This window comes from Peromyscus eremicus, chromosome 13 (genome assembly GCF_949786415.1).
Source record: "Peromyscus eremicus chromosome 13, PerEre_H2_v1, whole genome shotgun sequence".
Taxonomy (NCBI): Eukaryota; Metazoa; Chordata; class Mammalia; order Rodentia; family Cricetidae; genus Peromyscus; species Peromyscus eremicus.
The window spans coordinates 3,278,738-3,303,026 of record NC_081429.1 but is presented as its reverse complement, the minus strand read 5'-3'; the positions used below and the strand labels follow the sequence as shown (position 1 = coordinate 3,303,026).

General features: G+C 46.8%; 1 protein-coding gene across 1 annotated transcript in view; it reads right to left on the bottom strand.

Annotated features, from left to right (window-relative positions):
* Window positions 1-1,708: 1,708 nt before the first annotated feature.
* The window catches only part of Efhd1 (EF-hand domain family member D1), a 56,723-nt gene continuing 34,142 nt past the window's right edge, over window positions 1,709-24,289 (bottom strand). The window contains exons 3-4 of the mRNA XM_059277981.1: window positions 16,542-16,676; window positions 1,709-1,941 (exon numbers count right to left, since the gene is read on the bottom strand). Coding sequence (XP_059133964.1) covers window positions 1,807-1,941; window positions 16,542-16,676 — 270 coding nt within the window. The 3' untranslated portion in view covers window positions 1,709-1,806. The remainder of the gene's footprint in view (window positions 1,942-16,541; window positions 16,677-24,289) is intronic.

Below are 24,289 nucleotides of genomic sequence, written 5' to 3'. Positions count from 1 at the left end.
ACAGCCTGAAGGAAGGGTTCTCTCCCTCTAACTTGCGGGGCTGGGTGTACTGAAGGTGAGTTCTCAGGCTTGGTAGTAAGCAGCTGTGCCTGCTGGGCCATCTTGCTGGTCACTAATAGAGTGCTCTAAAGAGAAGTTTAGGTTTACAGAGAAACTGAGAAAATAAAAAAATTCAGGATCTTATATACCTCTCTGCCTCTGGCCCTGACTACCCATCTTTTCTTTCATTCATGTGAAATATTTGTTAAATTTGATGTACCAAGGTACAATGTATTGTTAATTAAAGCCGTGCCCTAGGAAGAGTTTCGAGCCATCTGCAACTAAAAGAAACAAAACTGCCGATTTTACCAGCAGCGGAAAGCGTTCTCACTGGTGGGAAGGGCAAGCAGGTGACAGTGTCAGCATGATGGTCGTCGGTGGGGACCCACCTGCCGGCTCTTCCTTTTGTTTTTGTTACTTGAGTTCTTAAAATAAGGTCTCATGTAGCTCAGCCTGGCCTCAGACTCACTCTATAGCCAAGGATGACCACGACCTTGAATTCTGCATCGATCTCCTGAGTGCTGGGATTGCAGGAGTGTGCTGCCGTGACTGGTTGTATGTGGTGCTTGGACTGAACTTAGGCCTTCATGCATGCTAGGTAAGTACTCTACCATTGATCAACATCATCCCCAGACCCACCCATCCTCTTCCTATTCTACCCATACTTTCCGAATTCAGTAGCTACGGAAGCTCAAGGCTGAACTGACCCCATAGAAAACACAGTCTTCATCCCCTAATTCAAAAAAGACCAAAGGCACACTGGTGTGAAGGCAAAGATTATTTGCACATTTTATTTAAAAGGAAACAGCTTTAAGATAAAAAGGCAGATGTTTTCTTTATTGCAAAGATAACAGTTACAAAAGAGAAGTAATAAATATGACATTGGGATTTTTTTTTTTTTGTTAAAAAATACAACCCCCTGGAATTTGTGAGAAATCCCAAGAACTCACAAGATACAAAAATCTGTCCCACGCTGACAATACCTTTCCTTTAGCTCCTTGGAGCTGCTATCAGACACTGGAAGATGGTCACAACTTCTGGGATTTCAAAAGATCTTGATGTGTCACTTGAGAATTTCGGGGGTCCACTCTGATTTGCATGGAATCAGGTGACAGATATCCTTCTGCTCATTAACATTACTTCCAACAATTCTTTTGTTCTTACAGTAAAGGACTTAGGAGTGGGGAAACAATGGCTGAAATAGAAAGAAAAGGATGAGGGGGAACTAGAGGGTGGGCACTGTTAAGGGCCAGGAGACAGGCAATATGGCAGGTGGAGAGGGGACAGGTAATGATCCACAAGTTCTCCTTCAAATCCCCCATGACGTTAGGATGGAAGCCAGTGAAAAAGAAGTCAGTGCAGTCTGAGTAGAGAGATGGTGGCCAGGAGACAATGCAAGGACCACAGGGAAGAACCATCCAAGAATTAGGCAACATGTCCTCTGAGGACCATAGATGAACAGGACTCGCTGACACAGAACCACGCAGGGACAAAGACGGTTTTCAAGAAGAAACAAGTCTCAGCTACAGATAACAGCAGAGGAGCGAAGGCAGGAAAGGCCAACTGGTAAGCCTTTTCCAAAGAGGCCAGGACCCTGGGAAGGATAAAAGCAGCCTCGGGTTATCCAGAGGCACTAAGAAACAAGCCTGGGGTGTCGGGGGGCGGGGTGTGTGTCATTCAGGCAGACAGGAAAAAAGTGTGAAAATTCTGGTCATCTCCTCCAGGGCGTCAATAAGGCACAGCTGTGGTCAGGTCAGGTCAGCAGGACTATGTGCTGAAAGCAGCCTTGAGCTCCTGGAAGGCTGCCTGGCGGAGTCTCCTAGCCTCCTCCTCCCGTTTCCGCTCATCTTGTTCAGCTTTTAACTCAGCTTCAAATCTGCTGGAGCATGACAAGGCCTGGGCCTGCAGAGAAACAGCAAACAGATGACACAGTAAGGTCAGGGAAGGGTACAGGGATGTTGACACCAAGCAGTGGACATTCAAATCTTGGACAAATGGAGCTGTCACTGCCGAGAGCAGGGCCTCCAGTGACACCTCCTTTGGTCCAAGGTAAGTGCCGATACCATTGCTTTACTGGTGGCTGACTTCTACCTGCTTCTATGTTCCGGGTTTGCTCATTCTCGATTCTTTCTTGAGGTAGTAGTGAGTATTCACTACTTCATGATGCTGGGCCAGCTCCACTGTGAAGCCGCTTCCCCAGACTCTTTCCCACATGCACATTCCTTTGGTTTCACAACAACTTCACTACACTCTGGTGGACCAGCTCTGAACCAGGATCAGCGCTGCTCTCAGACCGCAGCGGCGAAGGTTCTTTGTGCGTCAGATAGAGGGCAGTTGACACAGAAACTCAGCACTGGTCAAGGCGCAGAGAACAAGTGACAATGGAATACTTAGGCACAAACAAGACGCCTCTATCATATTCCTTCCCCAAGACTCAGGGAGAATCATGGGAGAGTGGGTGGAAGCAGGAAGAGCCAGAGGTTGGGGGGTGGGGGCTGCCAGAGTTGAAAGAGTACCGGCTGCGCTCAGAAACTCCCAGCAGCTGTGGTTGCCTGCACAAGACCTGCACACCACCAAGCCAGTCACCATTCCAGCACCGAGTAGAGCAGGAAGGGGTTCATGAGGTCCCATCCTTGGGGACCTATGGGCAGCTGATGGCTTCTGGGAGAAAGAGTCAGTTTTCGTCAAGGGTGTGGCTCCTGGTAGGTCGACCACGCTCCAGTGGATGGCCACACACCCAGAAGTACATGGGTAGCACAAATTGGAGTCAGTAGGTTTTTGTTTTGTTTTATTTTAAGTTTTTCAAGACAGGGTTTCTCTGTGTAGCCCTGACTGTCCTGGAACTCGTTCTGTAGACCAGGATGGCCTCGAACTCACAGAGATCCATCTGCCAGTGCTGGGATTAAAGATGTGGGCCACCACCACCTGGCATTTTTATTTTGTTTAAGAGATGCAAGCTGTGGGGTGGAGGAGAGGAGGCGGATTTGGGAAAAGTTAAAGTGAGGAATTGGGGACAAATATGATCAAAATTCATTGTATAAAATTGTGTGAAATTCTCAAGGAATTAAAAAATATTCTTAAAACATTGCTGCACTCTAGGTGGAAGAATGAATGCCTTGGAATGGTGGAAAGTAAATGCCTGGGAGTATTTGATTGGGATTGCATCTGATAATGGGCTGCAAGAGGAAATCTTTATAATAGCTTTCTAAATGATGTGGATGCTGGGAGGCAGACCTGGGTCCTCTGGTAGAGAATACATACTCTTAACCACTGAGCCATCTCTCCAACCCCAATGCATCAGTTATTGTTCAGTGCTGCTTCTGTGTTCCCAACAACATTTTAGTTCTGGGCTGGAATATAATTCAGTGGCTGAGGACTTAGCTGGCATGCATAAGATCCTGGGTTCAATCATCAATAACTACAAAAAGCAAATATATTTTTAAACCTCTCTCAGTCATTCTAAATTTACTTCTAAATATTACATTTTTGGTTTGCTTTGGTAACATATATATAAAATAATACATGTTTAGCTACGTGTGGTGGCTCATGCTTGCAATCCTAAGACTCAGGAGGTAGTGTTGAGTTCAAGGCCAATCTGGACATATAGAGTTCTAGACTGGCCAGAACTACAGTGTGAGATCCAATCTTCAAATTAAATAAATAAAGTGAATATTACAGGTTTTTGTTTGTATTGTGAGTGGATTTTATAATATCTGTTTTTTTTTAACTTGATTTCTCTTGAATAATACTCTATCAGGGGCTGGGAATACAATCCAGTTGGTAGAGTGCTTGACTAGCATGTATGAAGCCCCATGTTAGTCCCTAGTCCCCAAAAAACGGGATGTGGTGGCAAAAGCCTTCAATTCCAGACCTCAGGAGGTAGAGGCAGAGGATCAGAAGTGTGTGGCCATCCCTGGCTGCACAGCCAGTGTGAGGAAAGCCTGAGACACACGAGACAGGTCTCAATTGTAGTAATAATGATACCTTATCAGATAAGACCATTTCAAAATCCTCCCTTCTAGAGCTGACTTTTTCTGTGGCTTACACATTGGTACCATCTCTCAATGGCACACTGAGTGTGCCTGTGATTTTAATGAAGGCTATGATACAGCCCTTGAAGGCAGCTGTTCCGGTTTACGCCCCCAGCATCATGGACCGGAAGCCCCCTCCCACATGGACGTGGCCCAAGCTTTCCGTGATCATCCTCTCTTACCAATCTGCTGGTCAAATATTGTCTTTTCTCATTTCCTCCCTGGAGAATTACCCACTCGGATCATTCACCCACTTTCCTGTTCGGCTGTTTTTCTCTTCCAACTTGCAGTTCTCTACATAACTTAATATTAATCTCTTGCTGTTAATCTTTCTGTTGTCTTCTTCCTATCTTGACTGGTCTTTTAAAGTATCTTGGACCCCCAAAGTGCTTAAAATCTTGATGTAATTTATCAACCATTTACTCTTACCTCTTATGTTACATTTAAGGAGGTCTCCAATACTCTAAATACCTCCAACATTTCAAATTCATTTTTCTGTATTTCTTTCTAATACTTTTATGGTTTTCTCATGTGGATCTTCTGTATTTTGCTCAGGTAGTCCAGGCTGGCCTTGTACTCACTGCGTAGCCCAAACTTGTTGTGGAATAATCCTCTTGTACAGTGTAAAAATTTGTCACTCAAGTTGGTTTAATAAAATACTAATTGGCCAGGAGTCAGGCAGGAAGTATAGGCAGGGCGACCAAACTAAGAATGCTGGGAAGAGGAAGGGCGGAGTCAGGAGTCGCCAGCCAGATGCAGAGGAAACAAGGTAAGAATACCAAGCCACATGACTAAACACAGATAACAATTACGGATTAATTTAAGTATAAAAGCTAGTTAGTAATAAGCCTGAGCTACCAGCTGAGCATTTATAATTAATATTAAGCCTCTGAGTAGTTATTTGGGAACTGATGGGCCAGAGAAAAATGTACAGTTACACAAACTGACCTTCAACTTTTGATCCTCCTACCTCCACCTCACAAATATTGGGATGACAGATGTATGACACCATACCTGACTTTTTTATTTGGTTCTTTGAGGCAAACACACACACACACACACACACACACACACACACACACTCCTTTATTTTAAATTTTTAATTTCATTTTATGGGTAGGAGTGCTTTGCCTGCATATATGTATGTGCACCACATGTATGCCTTCCTGGTGCCTGTGGAGGTCAGAAGAGGTCGTTGGATCTCCTGGAACTGGAATTACAGATGTTTGTGAGGACCATGTGGATGCTGGGGAGGTCCTCTGTAAGAGCAGCCAGAAAGAGCAGCCAGTGCTCTTAACTACTAAGCTTTCTCTCCTGTGTCTCATTTATTTTAATGGGGGGGGGGGGTGTAAAGGAGGGATTTGAAATTCTTCTACCTAAGTGGTTAGCCAGTAACTGTCATTTACATTTATTTTTAACATTTTTGTCTTTTAAAGCTTCTTTTACACTTATCTATTTATGTATTATTAATTTATCAATTTTGGCAGTACCTGGAACTGAGCCTAGGAAGGGCCTCCCCTTGTGCTGTATCCTCGGACCTATTCGCAACTTTTTGAGACAAGGTCAAGCTGGCAACCTGTGATCCTGTTGCCTCAGTTTCCCACGTAGCTAAGCTTAAAGCCTGTCTGACTAGCTGTTCTCAGACGCTCTTGTTAGTAGTTCACTACTGTTCTGTAGTTCTCACCTGCTGAAATCCCACACCGAAGGCATCTATCCATCCCTCTTATTAGCTGTCCTATTTCAATGGCTGCTGTGCTTGACCCCACATCCACCCACAGGATTTAACATCATATGATACCCTGTTTAAACATTGTTTTGGGGGTGCTATGAGGTAGAACCCAGTGGTCACTTGTGTGCTTAGCATGCACATGGCCATGAATTCAAACCCTACTATCAGAAAATGAGTAAAAATTTATTTTTAATTAAAAAACTTATTTTTAAATTGTGTGTATTGTGCTCGTGTGTGCACACACAGGCATGAGTGTAAGGGTGCCTGGGGGAAGCCAGAAGAGGGCACTGGATCTCTTGGAGCTGGAGCTGTGGGTGGTTGTGAGCCACCTGCTGTGGGTGCTGGAGACTGAACTCAGGATCTGGAAGAACAGTACCTGCTCTGAACGAAAACAGCTCTGTAGCCCCTAATTTTCTTACTACTAAATTTGTTGTTGTGTGTTAAACTCACAGCTAGAGTGAATCTTCTTAACTATTACCATTATATTCTAGTTCTTGTTATCCTAAGATCTCTGTAGTACTGAATTATAGGTATGCACTACCACATAGGGCCCTGATTTAAGATTCTCACAGCTACATTTCTTTTTTAATTTATTTAAATTTTTTTCATACAATATATTTTGACCCTATTCTTTCCCTTCCAGTTACAATTCTTTTGTTTGTTTGTTTGTTTTTTTGAGACAGGGTTTCTCTGTGTAGTTTTGTGCCTTTCCTGGCACTTGCTTTGTAGCCCAGGCTGGACTTGAACTCACAGAGATCCACCTGGCTCTGCCTCCTGAGTGCTGGGATTAAAGGCGTGCGCCACCACCGCTGCCGCCGCCGCCGCCGCCGCCGCCGCCGCCGCCACCACCACCACCACCACCACCACCCGGCTCCCAGTTACAATTCTTGATATAAACATTTTTTTCTTAACTGCCTATAGTGGCACATAATTTATTCATTCCCAGCATTCAAGAGGCAGAGGCAGGCAGACCTGTTTAAGTCTGAGGATAGCCTGCTCCACCCAGAGAGTTCCAGGCCAGCCAGGGCTACACAGTGATAATCTGTTTCAAAATAAAAACAAACACAACTATTCATGACCTGTGATTCTTGTCTGATTGTGTTTTCAAAATTGGTGGCTTCAGAAATTGAACATGACATGATCTTTTTGCATTCATTCTTTTTTTATTATTCATTTATATTGTCTGTTATTATCTATCTATCTATCTATCTATCTATCTATCTATCTATCTATCTATTTATGGTGGGTTTTGGTTTTTCAAGACAGGGTTTCTCTGTGAAACAGTCCTGGTTGTCCTGAACTCACTCTATAGATCAGGCTGGCCTGGAACTCACAGAGATCCAGCTGCCTCTGCCTCCTGAGTGCTGGGTTTAGAGTCGTGTACCACCAACCGCCCAGCTATTGTCTATGTTTTTACAACACTGGATATCAAGCTGTGGGTGCAGCCCAGTAACAGAAGTGTGTATTTAGCATGTATAAAGCCCTGGATTTGATCCTTGGCACTTAAAGAAAATAATAGATCTCACCACGTGTGTTTGTACACAAATATAATCCTAAGCACTCTGGAGGCAAGGGCAGGAAGATTACAAATTTGAGGCCGATCTGGGATACATATGAGACCCTATTTTGAAAACAAGTAAAACAAAATAAAAACACATACTAAGTCGCTACATCCCTCAATATTTACCTGTATTAAGTACATAGGTTATGTGCAAACGTATACCACTTCATGTGTGTGGACGTGAAGGTGCAGGCAGAGGCCAGAGGAGGGGACAGCCTTGACTCTAGCTCCTCAGGGGTCCATCTGGTTTTAGCCTGGAGCTCACTAAGCACTCAAGGCGGCTTGGGAAGCCCAGGGATCCAAATACACTACCATGCCTGGCTTCTTCTTTCTCAGGTAGGTTCAGGGGATTGAACTCAGGTCCACACACTTGCAAGGCAAGTGCTTTGCCGACTACACTATCTCTCCAGCCCTACATACCATTTTATAGTAATTGGGGGTCGGGGGTGAGGTGGGGGGGTTGAGCTTATAAAAATGTTCATGTCTGAGGTTTCTGGAACTCCTTCATGTACACAAAAGGCTAACTACATCCTCAGCTCCCCAGCTGCACTTCCACCTGGCACACTGTCACTTCTGCCCACCCCCTCATTAAGGCCCACCCCTCACTGTCATGATTTAGCATGCATGCTTCTAAGCTAAAGACACACTTTTTAGATCGGTAGATAGGTAGATAGATAGATAGATAGATAGATAGATAGATAGATAGATAGACAGACAGATGAAAGAAATCTCACCCACCTAGAGAGAAGGTTCAGTGGTTAAGAGCTTAAAAGCACTTGCAGAGGACCAAAGTTCAGTTCCTAGTATCCACCTGACAGTTCACAACCATCTGAACTTCCAGTTCCAAGGATTCTGAACACCCAGTTCTGGCCTCTGTAGGCTCAAGGTGCACACACATTTATGCAGGCAAAATACTCATATACTTAAAAGCAATAACAACAAACAAAAACCACTCATAAGAATAGTGGCTAGAATCTAGGTGGTGTGTGGTACACGCCTTTAATTATAGCACTTGAAAGGCAGAGGCAGGCAGATCTCTGTGAGTTCAAGGCCAGCCTGGTCTACAAAGTGAGTTCCAGGACAGCTAGGACTGTTACACAGAGAAGGTCTGTCTTGAAAAAAAAAAAAAAAAAAAAACAGTGGCTAGATCTACATCCACTGGAACTTGGGGTTTCCGGCCAAAGCCAGGTCTTCAATGGCCTTCTTCCCCATCTCTCTCCTCACAGTGATTCCTTCCATCTCTGCCTCCTTCAGTTAGAAGGAAACAGAGATCGTCTTTCCACTACCCCAAGGTATGCTGGAGCTGGCTTGTAACTGCTCAAAAACCAACTGCTTCATTCCCAGAACGCCTGTGAGCTGTTGATAAAATTAGTCATTACAAAATTTTAAATTGTGTGAATCTGTAATCAACTGCACCAAAAGCAGAAGGGTTGAGTACTGAAGGGCCGTCACACTCTGACGACCTCGTTACACGTTACTATTATCTGCCAGGGCTGTGCCTCCAGCGGGGGAATGCTGCGTGATGACCTGACGACTGGGAACAGCCTCCCTGCTCCTCATGCATCTGCTTTCCACTGAGAGCTTGAACTCAGTCTCGGTGTGAGTATTTACACCGTGGAAAGCAGCCAGCACTGCACGTTTGGCCTTCCTTGTCTCTGTCTACACAGTCTCGTCATAATGTGCTGTCCCCACATTTCCCATGTCAAAAGGCAGGTAAAACTTCCAATGTGTTGTCCGTTGCCTTTGCATTATGAAATGTCCTGAGTCATTGAGAGGATGACCTTTTGGTACTTGAAATCATCCATAAGAAATTGCTCAGCACCTCAAGCAATGAAGTAGTTTTTCTCCCTCTCTTTGTCTCTCTCCGTTGCTAGGACGTGTGCGGAGGTCAGAGGTCAGCCTCCAGTGTTAGTTTTCACCCTCACCTTGTGTGAGACACGGTGTCTCTCTTGTTCATTTCTCTGGACCCAGGCTAGCTGGTTTGCCACCTTCTGGCACAAGATACTGGGATTATGGATGTGTACTAACATGTCCTGTTCTGGGGATCTGAACGCTGGCCCTCCTGCAGCAAATACTTTAACCACTGGGTTAGCTCTGAAGCCCCCAAACCCACCAAGGTAGAAAGTCCAAGCTTACTTCCTGGTTTGAAAACCCATCAAAACCTACCAATCCCTGAGCTCAAAAACCTACCATCTGCCAGCCAGTGGTGGCACATGCCTTTAATCCCAGCACTCAAGAGGCAGAGGCAGGTGGATCTCTGAGTTCAAGGCCAGCCTGGCCTATAGAACATGTTCCAGGAAAGTCAGTGCTTCACAGAGAAATCCAAAACCAAACAAACAACCCCTCCCCCCCAACCAATCCCTGAGTTAAAAAACCCACCAATCTCTGGGCTTGCTGCAGCTCAGGACTTGAAATCCCACCAGTCCCCATCCTGGAAATCTTCCTGGAAAACTCCTCCCCCAAGAAACCCTATATAAGCCTGCCTCCTGCTTAATTCCCTACTGCTTCTCGCCTGAGCCACCCTCCTGTGAGGTTTGTTGTGCAGTGTGACTTTGTGGTATTCCTTGGCTCCTGACTGCCAGGATACCTTTACCACTATAATGCAATGTTTCCATTGAGGAAGCCTTTCCCCTCAGAGCTGCAACACTTATCCCACCCTATCCATCTGAGATACAATCTTACTATATAGCTCTGGCAATCCTGGTACTTGCTTTGTAGCTCAGGCTAGCCTCAAACTTATAGCAAACCCCCTGCCTCAGTTTCTCAAGGACTGGGATTACAGGCATGTGCCATCAAACTCAGCCTAAAGTTTCTTTCTTTCTTTCTTTTTCTCTTTCTTTCTTTCTTCTTTCTTTCTTTTTCTTTCCTCTTTCTTTTTCTTCTTTCTTCTTTCTTTCTTTCTTTCTTTCTTTCTTTCTTTCTTTCTTTCTTTCTTTTTATAGCAATACTAATGCTTTATTTAATAGTTGCAGGTATCATGGGCCAAGTGGTGGCTATCCAGGACTTGGTCAGTGCAACCTCCAAGCCTTTTTCTGACTCCAATAGAATAAGCACATCACCCTCCCGAACTGGGGGGGGGGGGGGAGCAGGGGGGGCAACTATGATGTTTCAGATGATAGAGTGACTGGTGTCATCCATAAATTCCACATGCACCTGCGTGCACTGTCCCTGTGATTCAGTCCTGCCCAGCACTTTGGTAGCCTTAGCCAGCTTGATGGGCTGCACGCGACTGTCGCCATGGTGGTGGTGACCTGGTGGAAAGGTCACTTTTTTCTTTTTGAATTATCTTAAACTGTGAACCAACACTCATACAGAAACTATTTTTTAAATCACATTTTTATGTGTTTATGTATTTTGGCTACATGTAAGTCTGTGCCCCATATGCATGCCTGGTCCCTGCAAAGGCCAGAAGAGGATTTTGGAAGCCCTGGAACAGGAGTTACAGACCAGGTGGTTGCTGGGAATCAAACCCAGGTCCTCTGGAAGAGCAGCCAGTGCTCTGAAGCACTCAGGCACTTCTCTAGCCCTAGAAGCTACTTTCTTTTGTTCATTGCAACCACAATCTGGCAACAGATGCAAGAGTCCAGAAAAAGCACCTCTGAGGATCAATATCTATGCGGAGTATGATGTACAATGTAAAATATGTTATCTATAGACTTTATAACAAACAGAACAAACATGTAGTTTGTGGGTTTTTTGTTTTTGTTTTTGTTTTTGTTTTTTAGAGACAGGGTTTCTCTGTGTAGCTTTGGAGCCTTTCCTGGAACTCGCTCTGTAGAGCAGGCTGGCCTCAAACTCACAGAGATCCACCTGCCTCTGCCTCCCCAGTGCTGGGATTAAAGGCATGCACCACCATTGCCCAGCGTAGTTTGTGTTTTTAACATGGGGTCTCCTGTAGCCCAGACAGACCTTGAACTCCATACATAGTGGACTGGAGCCTTGAACTCTTAACCTTCCTACCTCTGCCTCCTGAATGCTAGGGTTACAAGGTATTATAGTTTGTTGCTAAATGTCTACCAAATGTTTACTACTGTCTAAGCTTCAACTTCCTTATCTTCAAGATGAGACAATCGTTGGGTCTAGTGGCAAATGCTTGTGTTCCCAGCACTATGGTGGTGATGTACAAAGATTCAAAGTTCACGGTTAGCCTATATCACAAGAGACTCTGTCTCAAGTCAAACACACAAACAAAAACACCCAAATGGAACCGTAACACCTACCTCCAGGGTGCGGGTGTGTGAACCTGAAGCATTTGGAGGTGACCTAACTCAGCACCGACACCCCCCTTCTCCACCATTCCTAGCTAGGCCAGCAGGAGAGCATAACTTGTCATCTCGTCACCCAGGAATCTTTCATCTCCTCCACCACAAATCTTGCCTCTGGGTTCTATAACCCACCCCTGACCCTGAACCCCCACCCCATGACCTATCTGCTCAGTCATCTTGCTTTTTATTTCCATGTTTCCTAGACAATTTCTCTCTGATAGGAAAACATACTGATTTCTCTCAGAAGCTGCAAAGTAAACAAAAATGTTCTTATCTAACCCCAAACTACTGTCTCACCTGCTGGGCACCTGCAATGGAGACTTGGCTCTCGAGGATCCTTCTACTAGGTCCATCCCAATGCAATCCACTCAGTAGGGCGAATCTGATCCCTTAAACATCCCTACTGAGGGCTGGCCAGATTGCTTGCTGCCAAACTTGACAACCTGAGTTCAATCTGTAACACTCCCATGGTAGAAGGAGAGAACAGCTAGGGCCGGAGAGCTGGCTCAGAGGTTAGGAGCACATACTGCTCTTCCACATGGACCTAAGTTCAATTCCCAGCACCCACATCAGGAGGCTCAAGAACACCGGTATGTCTTGGGACATCTGACACCTCCTGCCTCTTTGGGCAACTACAGTCATGGTCACAGATTCATCCATATACATAATTAACAAAAATAAAATTTAAAAAGCCCAAACTGCTCCTGTCCAGCAAAGTAGCATCTTTCAAAAAACAACAACAACAACAACAACAACAAAAAAACACTGCCTTTCATCACTTATAATGAGGAAATTCTGAATAACTTTCCTAGGGACCTATTGAGTCAGAGCTCACGCCTAGTTGGGCAAGGAGTGGGTGTGGCCAGGTGACTGTTTTCTTGGCCTCTGTACCCAATCATCCAACTATTTATGGACCAGTGAGGGAAGTCCCCCATATTCAGAACCCTGATACCCTCTAGGTTCTCTCTTACACAAGCCGGGACGGGCGGGCTAGATGCCTGAGCCAGAGGCTCCAAGTCTCCCCTCAGTTCTCACACTGGAAAGGCGTCAGCTGGCCTCTCTCAGGGAGATACAGAATTCACTGTCCTGCTGGCCTGGGCCTGGAGACCCCACCGCCAGTTAGACAGGAGGAAGCCTGGAGAGAGGGTGGGCTGCAGAGACTCTGGGTGGTTGACAGCGTTTGCTGTTCTTGCAGAAGACCTGAGCTCGTTTCCCAGCTGCGGGGAGCTGGACAGTCTTTTCCAGCTTCCACCAGCCCTACATAACACACGAGCAGACACATAGCCTTAAAAAAGTAAAAGTTTTTAAAAAAAAATTTAAAATGTGTGTGTGTGCACACATGTGAATATAGTTGCCCATGGATATCCCTGGAACTGGAGTTACAGAAGGTTGTCCACTGCTGGACATGGATGCTGGGAACCAAAACCTTTAGAATAAAAAAAAAAGCAAAACATCTTCACCACTGGGAAAAAAAAAAAAGTAGCATTTTTCTCCAGCATTCCCTTGAGCCTCTGATGACTCCATCTTTTTCCTGAAGGTGGAAATACAAAGCTTTCCCTACAGCCCAGTCACCACCACCAAGATTCACTCTCCTGATGTGATGTGTCAACACGCACTTGTGAAGGTGGCTCCTACCTCTGTGTCACTGGGTGCCCACTGGGTACCCATCGAACGTATTTCTTCCTTTCTTTCTTCCTATGGGAAGCTCACCTGGCATGGGGAGCCTGACCCTACCCCTGACCCCACCCCTGGCCCCACCCCTGGCCCCACCCTTGGCCCCACCCCTGGCCCCAGGAGGGGGCTATGAAGACAGCCATATTCCAGCCATTGCCAATGGTGAATAGAGGAAGTAAAAGAATTCCTTCATGATCCATCCTTACAGCAAGACACGCAGAGCTCCAAGAAAGACAGACATTTTTATAGCCTCCGTGTGTCCATTATAGAGTGCCATTTGCAGCCCTTGCCATACCCACCAAATCCGCTCATGCCTCTGCTGTGCCTGAAGTTGGCTTGGACTTCACACGGAAGCCAGTTTATCACTTTTCCTCCTCAGACCACTCCCACTTGGGAGAGGGGCTTTCTTGTCACAAAAATCTCAGCTCCCCTCCTCAGTGCTCACCTCACGTTGGTCTTCCCCAAACCCCCGATAAGGTAGTCACAGGCCCTGAAGCTCTAAAGTGGTGTGTCTTTGTGTTGTCCCTGGTCCCACGTCACAGTGCTTGGCAGCCTGACATTCTCCCCCAGCACCTGCAGAACCTCTCCTAAGACATCTGTATCAGACCTCGTGGTGTCAGACCTGCCCAGAGAGCTCTGAGGTCTCCCCAGGCCCTGCAGTGGCGCTACCCCAGCCTGGCTGCCCCTGACGTCACCTGCAGTGCTGGGTCAACCACATGTTTCCTGACAACGTCCCCAACCCCCACACACCCAAAAAAGTTTTAAAGAGACTGGGGTTGGGCCTGGGAGGCCAGTCTACAGGTGTCCCTCCGGCTGGGGTTATATCCAGGGACCATCTGACCTCAGAGTCACCCCATAACAAAGGGTGGGAAGTGGTGGTCCAGTTCCCAAGTCTCCACACTTACATTTTGGCTTGCTTTCCCAACTGTAGCACCAGCCCTTCCCCCTCACACAACTCCATGTTCTCCAAGCCTCCAGGACTCCAGCCCTCCATGCCTTGGAGTCTTGGCTTGCAGTTCCCATGACCAGAACGCCTCCCTTCCTTGATTACAAGGTGAATCCCCATTCATCTCAGAACATCTGTCACCAGCCTCACCTCCCTTACGGCCTCTCCCAAACCCAGCCGGTGCTTCCCTCCGTTCGTCATTCATGCGAACGTTTATTGAGGGCCATTACACATCACACCGGGCTGACGCTGTAATTACAAAGATAACCCGCCTACTCTGCCTTTGAGTCTGGTTGAGGAGGCAGACGTATAAACACAGCAGGTAGGAAAAAGTTTATTGTTTTGTGTGTTTCATCTTTTCTCCTTATAAAAATAATGCACACTAATTCTACAACACTACAGAAGTATAAAAACGAGTCCCTTGACGTAACTATTACTAATACTTTCATACATAATTATCTAGGCTGTGTTCAGTATTTAAAGTCAGGTGTCCACATATTACTGTGCTTGATTTACTTTGGACATCTGTGTACACATATTACACAGCTTCGCCTCACCTTCGATGGCTACAGAGTGAGCAAACACATGGTCATGCCGTGATGGACTCATCTCTGATAACTGAAGTTCAGCTTGTGTCCAGTTTGCATCAACCCTAACAGTGTTATAGGAAAATCCTTCCCAAGTGCGCAAGCACCTCAGGAGGGAGACGTTCCCGAGACAGAGTAGTAAATGCACTACAGACGGATCAATTGACACTCTCCTTGCAAGTGTCCAACAGCACCTTGAACAGACACAAACAGTGCCACTTGCACATGGGATAAAGGCACTCAGGAGGGCCTTTTCAGGCTTGGATAGGCATGAGTGGGCTGGCCTGGAAGGCAGTCCAAAGGGAGCAGAGTTTTCCAAACAGAGGTCCTGGGGTGGCATTCTGGGCAAAGAGAGCTACAGATTCTGAGGATCGGTTGTGAAAATTCCCAGCAACGTCTGAAGGACTCGATGGGACTGGAGCAGGGATAACAGGCAAGTCACGACAGGTCCTGCATGCCCTGGTGATACAGTCACAGGGACCCATGTGCTTCACCTAGGGCACTTAGCCCAGTGCACTTGGCGGTGAACTGTCCTGCTGCTCTTGGGCCTCAGTCCTAGGACCTTTCCCAAGAAATCTCAAGAGACTGAAAATGTGAAGGCACTAATGGATGGAAGAAACTCAGATCTCCCAGAGGCTGGCAACTGACTGAAGAAGCATGCAATCCTGACAGCTTGGACGAGGTGCCGACTGCTCCCCACGAGCCAGGCAATCGTTTAACACTACACATGCAAGCTCATCTAATCCTGTTGGTGCGTCTTCGGTACAAATGGAAACAGGGCCAGCGTAGCAGCATGAAGGAGGGGGGCAGAGATACTCTTGGGCTAGCTAGTGGGGGGCACGGGCCCGTCTCACTGCACCCTGCCCTGCTTGGCAGCAGGTGTGAAGGGGCCCCCTGTCCGTGTGTTTGCAGGTGTGCTCTGCAAAGACAGGGGTGGCAGCAGCTAGCTTTGGACAGGTGCTTCAGTGCTCAGGGATTGTGGACTTGCAGGGTTGTGAGGCCTCCCCACCACCTGATCACCGTGATGTGAACATTTGATGTGGGGCAGGCCACCCTGCCACCCTCCCCTGACCCCTCTCCTACTTGTGTCCAAACCATATGTTATTATTTTTAAGATTTATCTTTAATGATTTGTTGTTGTTTGAGACAGGGTTTCTCTGTGTAGCCCTGGCTGTCCTAGAACTCGCTCTGTAGACCAGGCTGGCCTCAAACTCGCAGGCATCCACCTGTCTCTGCCTCCTGAGTGCTGGGATTAAAGACATGTGTCACCACTGCCTGGTGATATTTATTTATTTTTAAAGTGTGTGTGTGTGTGTGTGTGTGTGTGTGTGTGTGTGTGTATGTGAAGAGGGCATTGGATTCCCTGGAACTGGAGTTAGAGGGATCGTAAGCTGTGCAGTGTAGGTGCTGGGAACCAAACTCCAGTCCTCTGCAAGAGCGGCATCTTTCCAGGCCTCCCACCCAGATGTTTAAGATGGGGAAAAGGGGAGCTATGGAAACACCTCAAAGTCTAGACGGAGAGTCTGAGGCCAACAAACCCTCCTGAGCCTGTGAGCAGGTGTCTTCTGTGCTGTGTGAGGACACACTTTCACTTCCCAGTACAGCCTTGTCCTGAGTGAGCTCATGGGTCACTGCACAGGAAGTGGCCTGTCACCAGGGCAGGGTAAAGGAGGAGTGGAGGCTGGGTAGGGAAGGAACACGACGCTTACCTTAGCTTCAAAGAAGTTCTTGGCACCTCTGACGCCCTCCAGGGCAACATCAATCTCAGAAAGCTTGGCCAATGCCAACAGCCCACTGTCCTCTTGCAGCTCACCAGCAGCGGCTTTGTGAAAAATGAGCAGGAACTGCGGGAGGGAGAGGGACCGGAGGGTTACTGCTGTCCACGATGCCTCACCAACACAGCTCACCAACAAAAACACAGCCTCACCAACACACACAGCCTCACCAACACAGCCTCACCAACACACACAGCCTCACCAACACACACAGCCTCATCAACACACACAGCCTCACCAACACACACAGCCTCACCAACACACACAGCCTCACCAACACACACAGCTCACCAACACAGCCTCACCAACACACACAGCCTCACCAACACACACAGCCTCACTAACACACACAGCTCACCAACACAGCCTCACCAACACACACAGCCTCACCAACACACACATCCTCACCAACACACACAGCCTCATCAACACACACGGCCTCACCAAGACACACGGCCTCACCAACACACACAGCCTCACCAACACACACAGCCTCACCAACACAGCCTCACCAACACACACAGCCTCACCAACACACACGGCCTCACCAACACACACAGCCTCACCAACACACACAGCCTCACCAACACACACAGCCTCACCAACACACACAGCTCACCAACACAGCCTCACCAACACACACAGCCTCACCAACACACACGGCCTCACCAACACACACAGCCTCACCAACACAGCCACAATAATCCCTCCGGCCTGAGCAAATGACATTCTTGCCAAGCACTTGAAAAGGATGGGTTTTTAAAAAGATTGACTTTTTAATGGTATGCACATGGGGGAGGATGTGCATGTGTGGGTGCAGGTGTCCACAGACTTCAAAAGAGGGCATTGGAACCCCTGGAGCTGGGGTTATTGGAAGTTGTGAGCTGCCTGATACGGGTACTAGGAACCAAATTTGAATCCTCTGCCAGAGCAGCAAGCACACTTAGCCATCTCTCCTACCTGGAAAGAACATTTATGTCTATGTATACATGGAGAATTACTTTGTCCCTTACCAGATCATCAAAACAATAAAGGGGGGGGGGCTCAATAAGGGCATAGCTCAGTGGTAAAGCAATGCTTAGTATGTGTAAGGACCTGAGTCCAATCCCAAGTAACACATAAATTAATTGAATTAAATCCTGTTCTCTCCCCCATCAGTAATGCCACTGTTGGGAATCTATCCCTCAAAAATCCACACAATAAGGCTGCAGAGGGCCGGGTGGTGGTGCACACTTTTAATCCCAGTGCTTGGGAGGCAGATGCAGGCGGATCTCTGAGTTTGCGGGTAGCCTGGTCTACAGAGCGAGTTCCAGGACAGACTCCAAAGCTACACAGAGAAATCCTATCTCGAAATAATAATAATAATAATAATAATAATAATAATAATAATAATAATAATGCAGATTAACCCTGTTGGTAGAAAGCCCTGGGTTCAATCCCTAGTAAGTATTGCATAAACATGATGGTATAGGTCTGTAATCCGAAAGTTTATTTATTTGCTTGTATTTATTTCTTTGAGACAAGATCTCACTATGTAGGTTTGGCTGGGTATCTATACACCAGGAAGACCTCAACATCATAGAAATCTACCTGTCTGTGTCCATCTCCAGAATGCTGGGATTGTAGGCATGTGCCTGGCTCTCATCCATCCATCCATCCATCCATTCTTCATTCAGTGCATGCGTGCGTGCGTGCGTGCGTGCTTGCGTGCGTACGTGCAGGCATGCACATTCCACGACACAAGTATGGAGGGCAGAGTCAGTTCTTGCCTTCCACCTTATTGAGGCAGGGTCTGTCTTGTTTCTAGCTGGCCCTCCAACTTCCCACCAATTCTCCTGTCCCTACCTGCCATCTTTCTATGGGAGTGCTGGGTTTACAGATGTGTGCTAATACACCCAGCTTTTTACATGTGTCCCAGGGAGTAAACTTCAGGCTTGTACAGCTAGCACAGCTGGAGCCTCTGTCCACCAGCCATTTCCCTGCTCCCTGTATGCTATTTTTGAACTAAACAAATTATTTTTTTTTTTTAGGGGTGTGTGAATGATCTTGAACTCAGGAAGATCCACCTTCCAAATGCTGGGATTACTGACCTTTACCGCACACCCAGCTCCAACTTCATTATTATTATTATTGTATTTTTTAAAAAGCATATATTACCAGGCAGTGGTGGCGCACGCCTTTAATCCCAGCACTCGGGAGGCAGAGGCAGGCGGATCTCTATGAGTTTGAGGTCCCCCTGGGCTACAGAGTGTGTTCCAGGAAAGGCACAAAGCTACACAGAAAAACCCTGTCTCAGAAAACAAAAACAAAAACAAACAAACAAACAAAAAGCTCATATATTTATTTATGTACTTATTGTGCGTGTGTACCGTGGTACACACGCGGAGGCCAGAGGACTATTTACAGGAGTCGGTTCTCTTCTTAAACTATGTGAGTCCCTGAGACTAAACTCAGGTTGTCAGGCCGGGTCTTTTGAGCCACTTCGTTGCCCCCGCTCCCTGGCCCGCCTTTTTAATATCTCTTAGCTACCTCTATTTTTCTCCCATGTTCTGTTTTTGCATGAGACTGCCTACCTTCCTTGCAGTTTCCTAAGCCATCTTCGTAGGCCTTAGTTTATCTTCAATGCAGTAGCTCTTGCTACTTGTCATTTCAGTGTTTTATTTGTTTATACACATATGTGGAGGGCAGAGGATAACTTACAAGAGTCAGTTCTCGCCTTCCACCATGTGGGTCCCTGGGATCGAACTCAGGTCAGCAGGTTGGACATCAAGTGTCTCTACCTACTGAGTCACCTCCCCAGTCCTGTTTGTTATTTTTGTTTGTTTGTTTTTGTTTTCGGAGACAGGGTTCCTCTACCTAGTCCTGGCTGTCCTGGAACTCACTATGTAGACCAGGCTGCTCTCAAACTCATAGCTCTACCTGCCTTGGCCTCCTGAGTGCTGGGATTAAAGGCAACACCCCAGCCGGCTCTGTTCACTAGTTTCTGAGATGAGAGGGTCCTGCTAGGTGGCTGGTCTCAGTGATACTCCAACACTGGCCTCTGGAGCTGGCGGGACTGCAGGTGTGTGCCACCATTCCTGGCTTCCTACAGTATCTTTTGACTCAGAAAAGTTTTACATAAAATCTGCCAAATCCTTTTCTTTCCTCTTGCCAGAGAGAGGCTTAGGAAAACCTTCCCCAACACCAAGGTTACATAAACAGTCAGGTATGTTTCTGTCTAGTATTTTTATGGCTTTTTTTAAAAACTTGTAAATATTTAATCTCTGAAATGTATTCTGTTCTATTGCGAGGGTAATCATTAACCTTATTTTTCTCCCAAATAGTTACTTAGTAAGCCCCACATTTATTGTGTCATCCACCATCTTCCTCCACATTCAAAACGTGTGATCGGAGCAAAGAAATCCTGGAGGACAATTGTATCAGGGCCTCTACAGAATCAGTTCTTAAATACTAGGCTCTCCTCTCCCTGACCTATCTCTCCCTGGGTCACCTTATAAATATTTAATTCCTTTCTTAAGTGTTCTTACAAAGCTAGCATGGGGGCTCACACACGTAACATCAGCAGCAGGAGGCTGAGGCAGGCAGATTGCCAAGCGTTTCAGACCAGCGTGGGCTATGGTATGAAACTCTAACCCAAAATAAAACAAAAACAAACAACAACAAACACCTATGAATTACAAAAAAAATCCCTTATTACATTTTATTCATTTTGTATCTGTGCATGCCATGGTGTACATATGGAGGTCAAAGGACAACTTGGCTGGTTCTCTTCTACCATGTGTGAGCCCATGATTGAACTCAGGTTGTCAGGATTTGCCCCCACAAAAACCTACAAGTTGGGGGTCGGCAATGGAGACATGGCTCCGTGGTTAAGAGGTCGTGTTGTACTTGCAGGGGACTCAGGTTCTTGCCCAGCACCCACACAGTGTCTCACAAACATCTAGAATTCCAGTTCTAGGGGACTCAAGACCCTCTTCTGGCCTCCGTAAACACTAGGCATGCACATGGTACACATACATTCATGCAGGCAAAACCTTTATACACATAAATAAAATAAATAAATCTTGAAAAATTACAGATTTTTCTAAGCACTATCCAATTTCTATGGACACCACCATACCCCATTTATAAACGGATGGGCCCAAACTACTGGGGTTTCTCCAGGTTTTCTGGTGCTACTGAAAGCATGTACAGAGGGAAAATATAGCCATCTTCCCTAAAGAATGCTTTTTCTGAAAGATAGTCAACCGCCTCAACAGGCTTTCCAAATCCCAACTCCAGGGTCTTAGCTCCCAAGGCTACAACTTCCTCTTTCCTAGGAAGCCTGCTTGACGCTTGCACTTCTTGCTCAGGCCTCACTCCGCGGTGGACACTGGTGAACACTAACCCAAGGGATGAAGGGAGGTGTGTGGGGACTTGTAGCTTCTCTGAGGTCCCTGAGGCTGTCCGGATGAACAGAAATGCCACACTCGCCTGCCTGCAGCTTCCAACTCTCTCACTAGAGGCCGGCAAAGACTCAGTTTGCAGCAGGTTCTTAGAGCCAGCACATTGGCTGGAGAGGAAGCAAGTCTGTTATAGGCGGCCAGGCCCCCAGCCATGGGATGCAGGCCAGGAGGGTGGGGAGAGTGGGAACTGCTGCCTTCCCCTTGGTTCTCTCTTCTCTCATGAAAGAGATGAAGTGAAGACTTCAGCACAGCAAATGTGAGCTGTGGATGGAGTAAACGTCTGCCCCTCAGCACCTGACTCCTGTGACACTTTGGTCCCTAAGTCCAAAAGTGTTAAGAGGTGGTAGCCACAAGAAGGCCAATAGGCCACTGAGAGGGAGGATGCCTTTCTTAGGGGCTGTGTACTCCCGTTCTCACACCATGACGATCTTCCGTCCGTGCTTGCCCTGTGCTTTCCACCCTGACTTAAAGCTGCACACGGCCTCCACCAGGAGCTTTGCAGAGGCTGGTACCGTGCCCTTGGACTCCCAGAACTGCAGGCCAAGACAAACTTCATTTCTTTCTAAATAATCCAAGCCGGGATGGTCTGTTATTACTAAAGAAACCCAGCCAAACACCTAGCTGTCCTTAAATCCTTCATTTACTGGAGGTCTCCTCAAGGAGAGCTACCTTCTACAGTAACACTTCTCAGAGACTCAGTAAAGAGGGAACATTGTCCCAGCTCAGCATCCAGCGACTCTCCATTTCCCAAGACTCAGTTTTCTCACCTCTAAAATGGAGGCGGGGCTAGAGAGAAGGCTCAGAGTATTTGTCATCAAGACTGACAACCTAAGCTTGATCCCCAGGGCCCACATGATGGAAGTTGTCCTCTGACCTCCATAGGTGTGCCGCGGCATCCATGTACCCCTTCCCTCAACACTAAACAAATAAATACATAAAACTAAATTTTCACAAAGTGTTAGTGGAGGTGACTGTTCACGTTCACAGAAGAGCTTTGTGAACCAGAAACTTTAGCGAATCCCTTGGGCCTTTTCCAGTACTGTTTGCTCTGAGCCCTGAGGTCCAAGACATCCAGGATCAACAGCATTCCCCATCAAAACCCAGGGGTCTCCTAACCCCAGCCAGCCAGAAAAGAAAAGAAAAAGAGAATCCAGTTCAACCCGACCGCAGCCAGCATACCCGGCACTCCCATTTCACCGTTACAGTCACTGCCTTGAATGACAGTCCCCTTCTCTGCCCAACCTTGTTTGTTTTCCTATTTATAGTCCACAAAGACTGGCATGGTGTTGAGCTGGAAAATGTCCCAGTGGCGACTCTGAGGGGGAGGGGAGGAGAGGTAGAGAACAAAGGCCAAGGGCAGAGGGAGCTAGCGCAGTTCTGAAGCTCATTCAGTCCCACGCCCGTGGATGCCGTCCCAAGAGTGAGGGAATTTTTAACTTCAGGACTGTGGCTAGTGGTGTACAAATACTTCCCATGTTAGAGGGCTTCGTTTGTAAGTGACAGACGTAAATTTCTTTTTTAGGACAAAGGAGGTAACTCACTATAGAGAAAGGATGTGTCAAGAACCCAAGGATGGGCTGACAAGAAGGCTCAGCAGGCAAAGGGGCTTGCTGCCAAGACTGACAACCTGAGTTCAAGCCCTGGACTGATGTAGCGGAAGGGGAGAACTAACTTCTCCAAGTTGTCCTCTGCTCTTCACACATGCACGGAGGCACATATGTCCCATTCAATAAATAAGGTAAAAAAGGGTAAAGCTAGGTGTGACAGTACAAGCCTGAAATCCCATCAGAGGCAAGAGGATCAGGAGTTCAAGGTCATCCTCAGCTACAAGAGTGAGTTTGAGGCCAGCCTTCGCTATGTAAGACCCTGTCTTCAGGGATGGAAAGATGGCTCCAGCAGTTAACTGCATTTGTTGCTCTTGTAGCGGGCCCAGGTTTGATTCTCAGTTCCAACATGGAGGCTCACGATCATTTGTAATCCCAGTTCCAGGAGATCTGATGCTCTCTTCTGGCCTCCAAGGCACTAGACACACATGTGATATACAGATGTACATATAGACAAAATATTCATACATATAAAATCATTTGTGAAAAATGTTTTTTAAGACCTTGTCTTAACTCTCCCCACCCCTAAAATCACACACACACACACACACACACACACACACACACAGAAACAGAGACAGAGACAGAGAACCAGTGGACTATGGTGATACTCGCCTATAATCCCCAGCACTAAAAAGGCTAAAATAGAAAGATTGCTACGTGTTCAAAGCCAGCCTGGGCTACATATTGAGTTTTAGGCTAGTCTAGACAACAGAGTGAGACTCTGACTCAAAAAACCAAATAGAACTCCACGGTGGCCAGGTGTGTGGTACAAGCCTACAGGTTCCGCACTTGGGGAGCTAAAGCAGAAGAATCACATGTCTGAAGCCAGCCTGGGATGGATTCTGCTTCCAGGAAAGTTGAACTTTCTCAAGAGACACACACTGTTCTGACAGCCAGGGGTCTGCCTGTGTGCCCAGGTGGCTTCTGCCGTGGGTAGATACAGCAAAGCAAATCACAGAGCAGAGTGAAGCTTGTGGGGGGTCTAGACGATCACACGTCCTCACACTTCCAAGCCCACAGACCTAGGACAATCTAGAAATGGGACCAAGACAGGGCTTGGCGCTCACAAAGAAAGGACTGATGTAAATAGTGTTGGAGTTGCTTACAGGGCCAAGAGCTAACAAAACTGCTTTGGAGCTCTCCAAACCTTGGATGTCCACTTCTGTGAGAAATGGCCACACCAGAAGCTAACCAAAAGATGGCCAAGTAGCTTTGATTCAGTTGGATAACCTGTGGTGGCCTCTGAATGAAACAGGAGAGAGGAAGCCGGAGAGATGGCCCAGTGGTTAAGAGTACTGCTCTCAAGGGCCTGGCTGATTCAGAACCTACAATAGGAAAACAGAAAATGTCTAATTCTATCATCTTGACATTAGGAGGCTGTCACAAGCTTTGTGACATCATGTCCAACTGAAACATGAAAAAATCTTCCAATAAAACCCATACACACACCCCAAAAATTATGTAAGAAGTCAGACAAAGTGGCTCATAGGCAGAAACTTATAGCAATCCTCCTGCCTCAGCCTTCATGTACTGGGATTATAGACATAAGCTACCATGAAAGATTTTTTTTTTTTTTTGGAGACAAGGTCTCATGTAATTCACTGTTCACTCATGATCAGCCTCTAGCTCC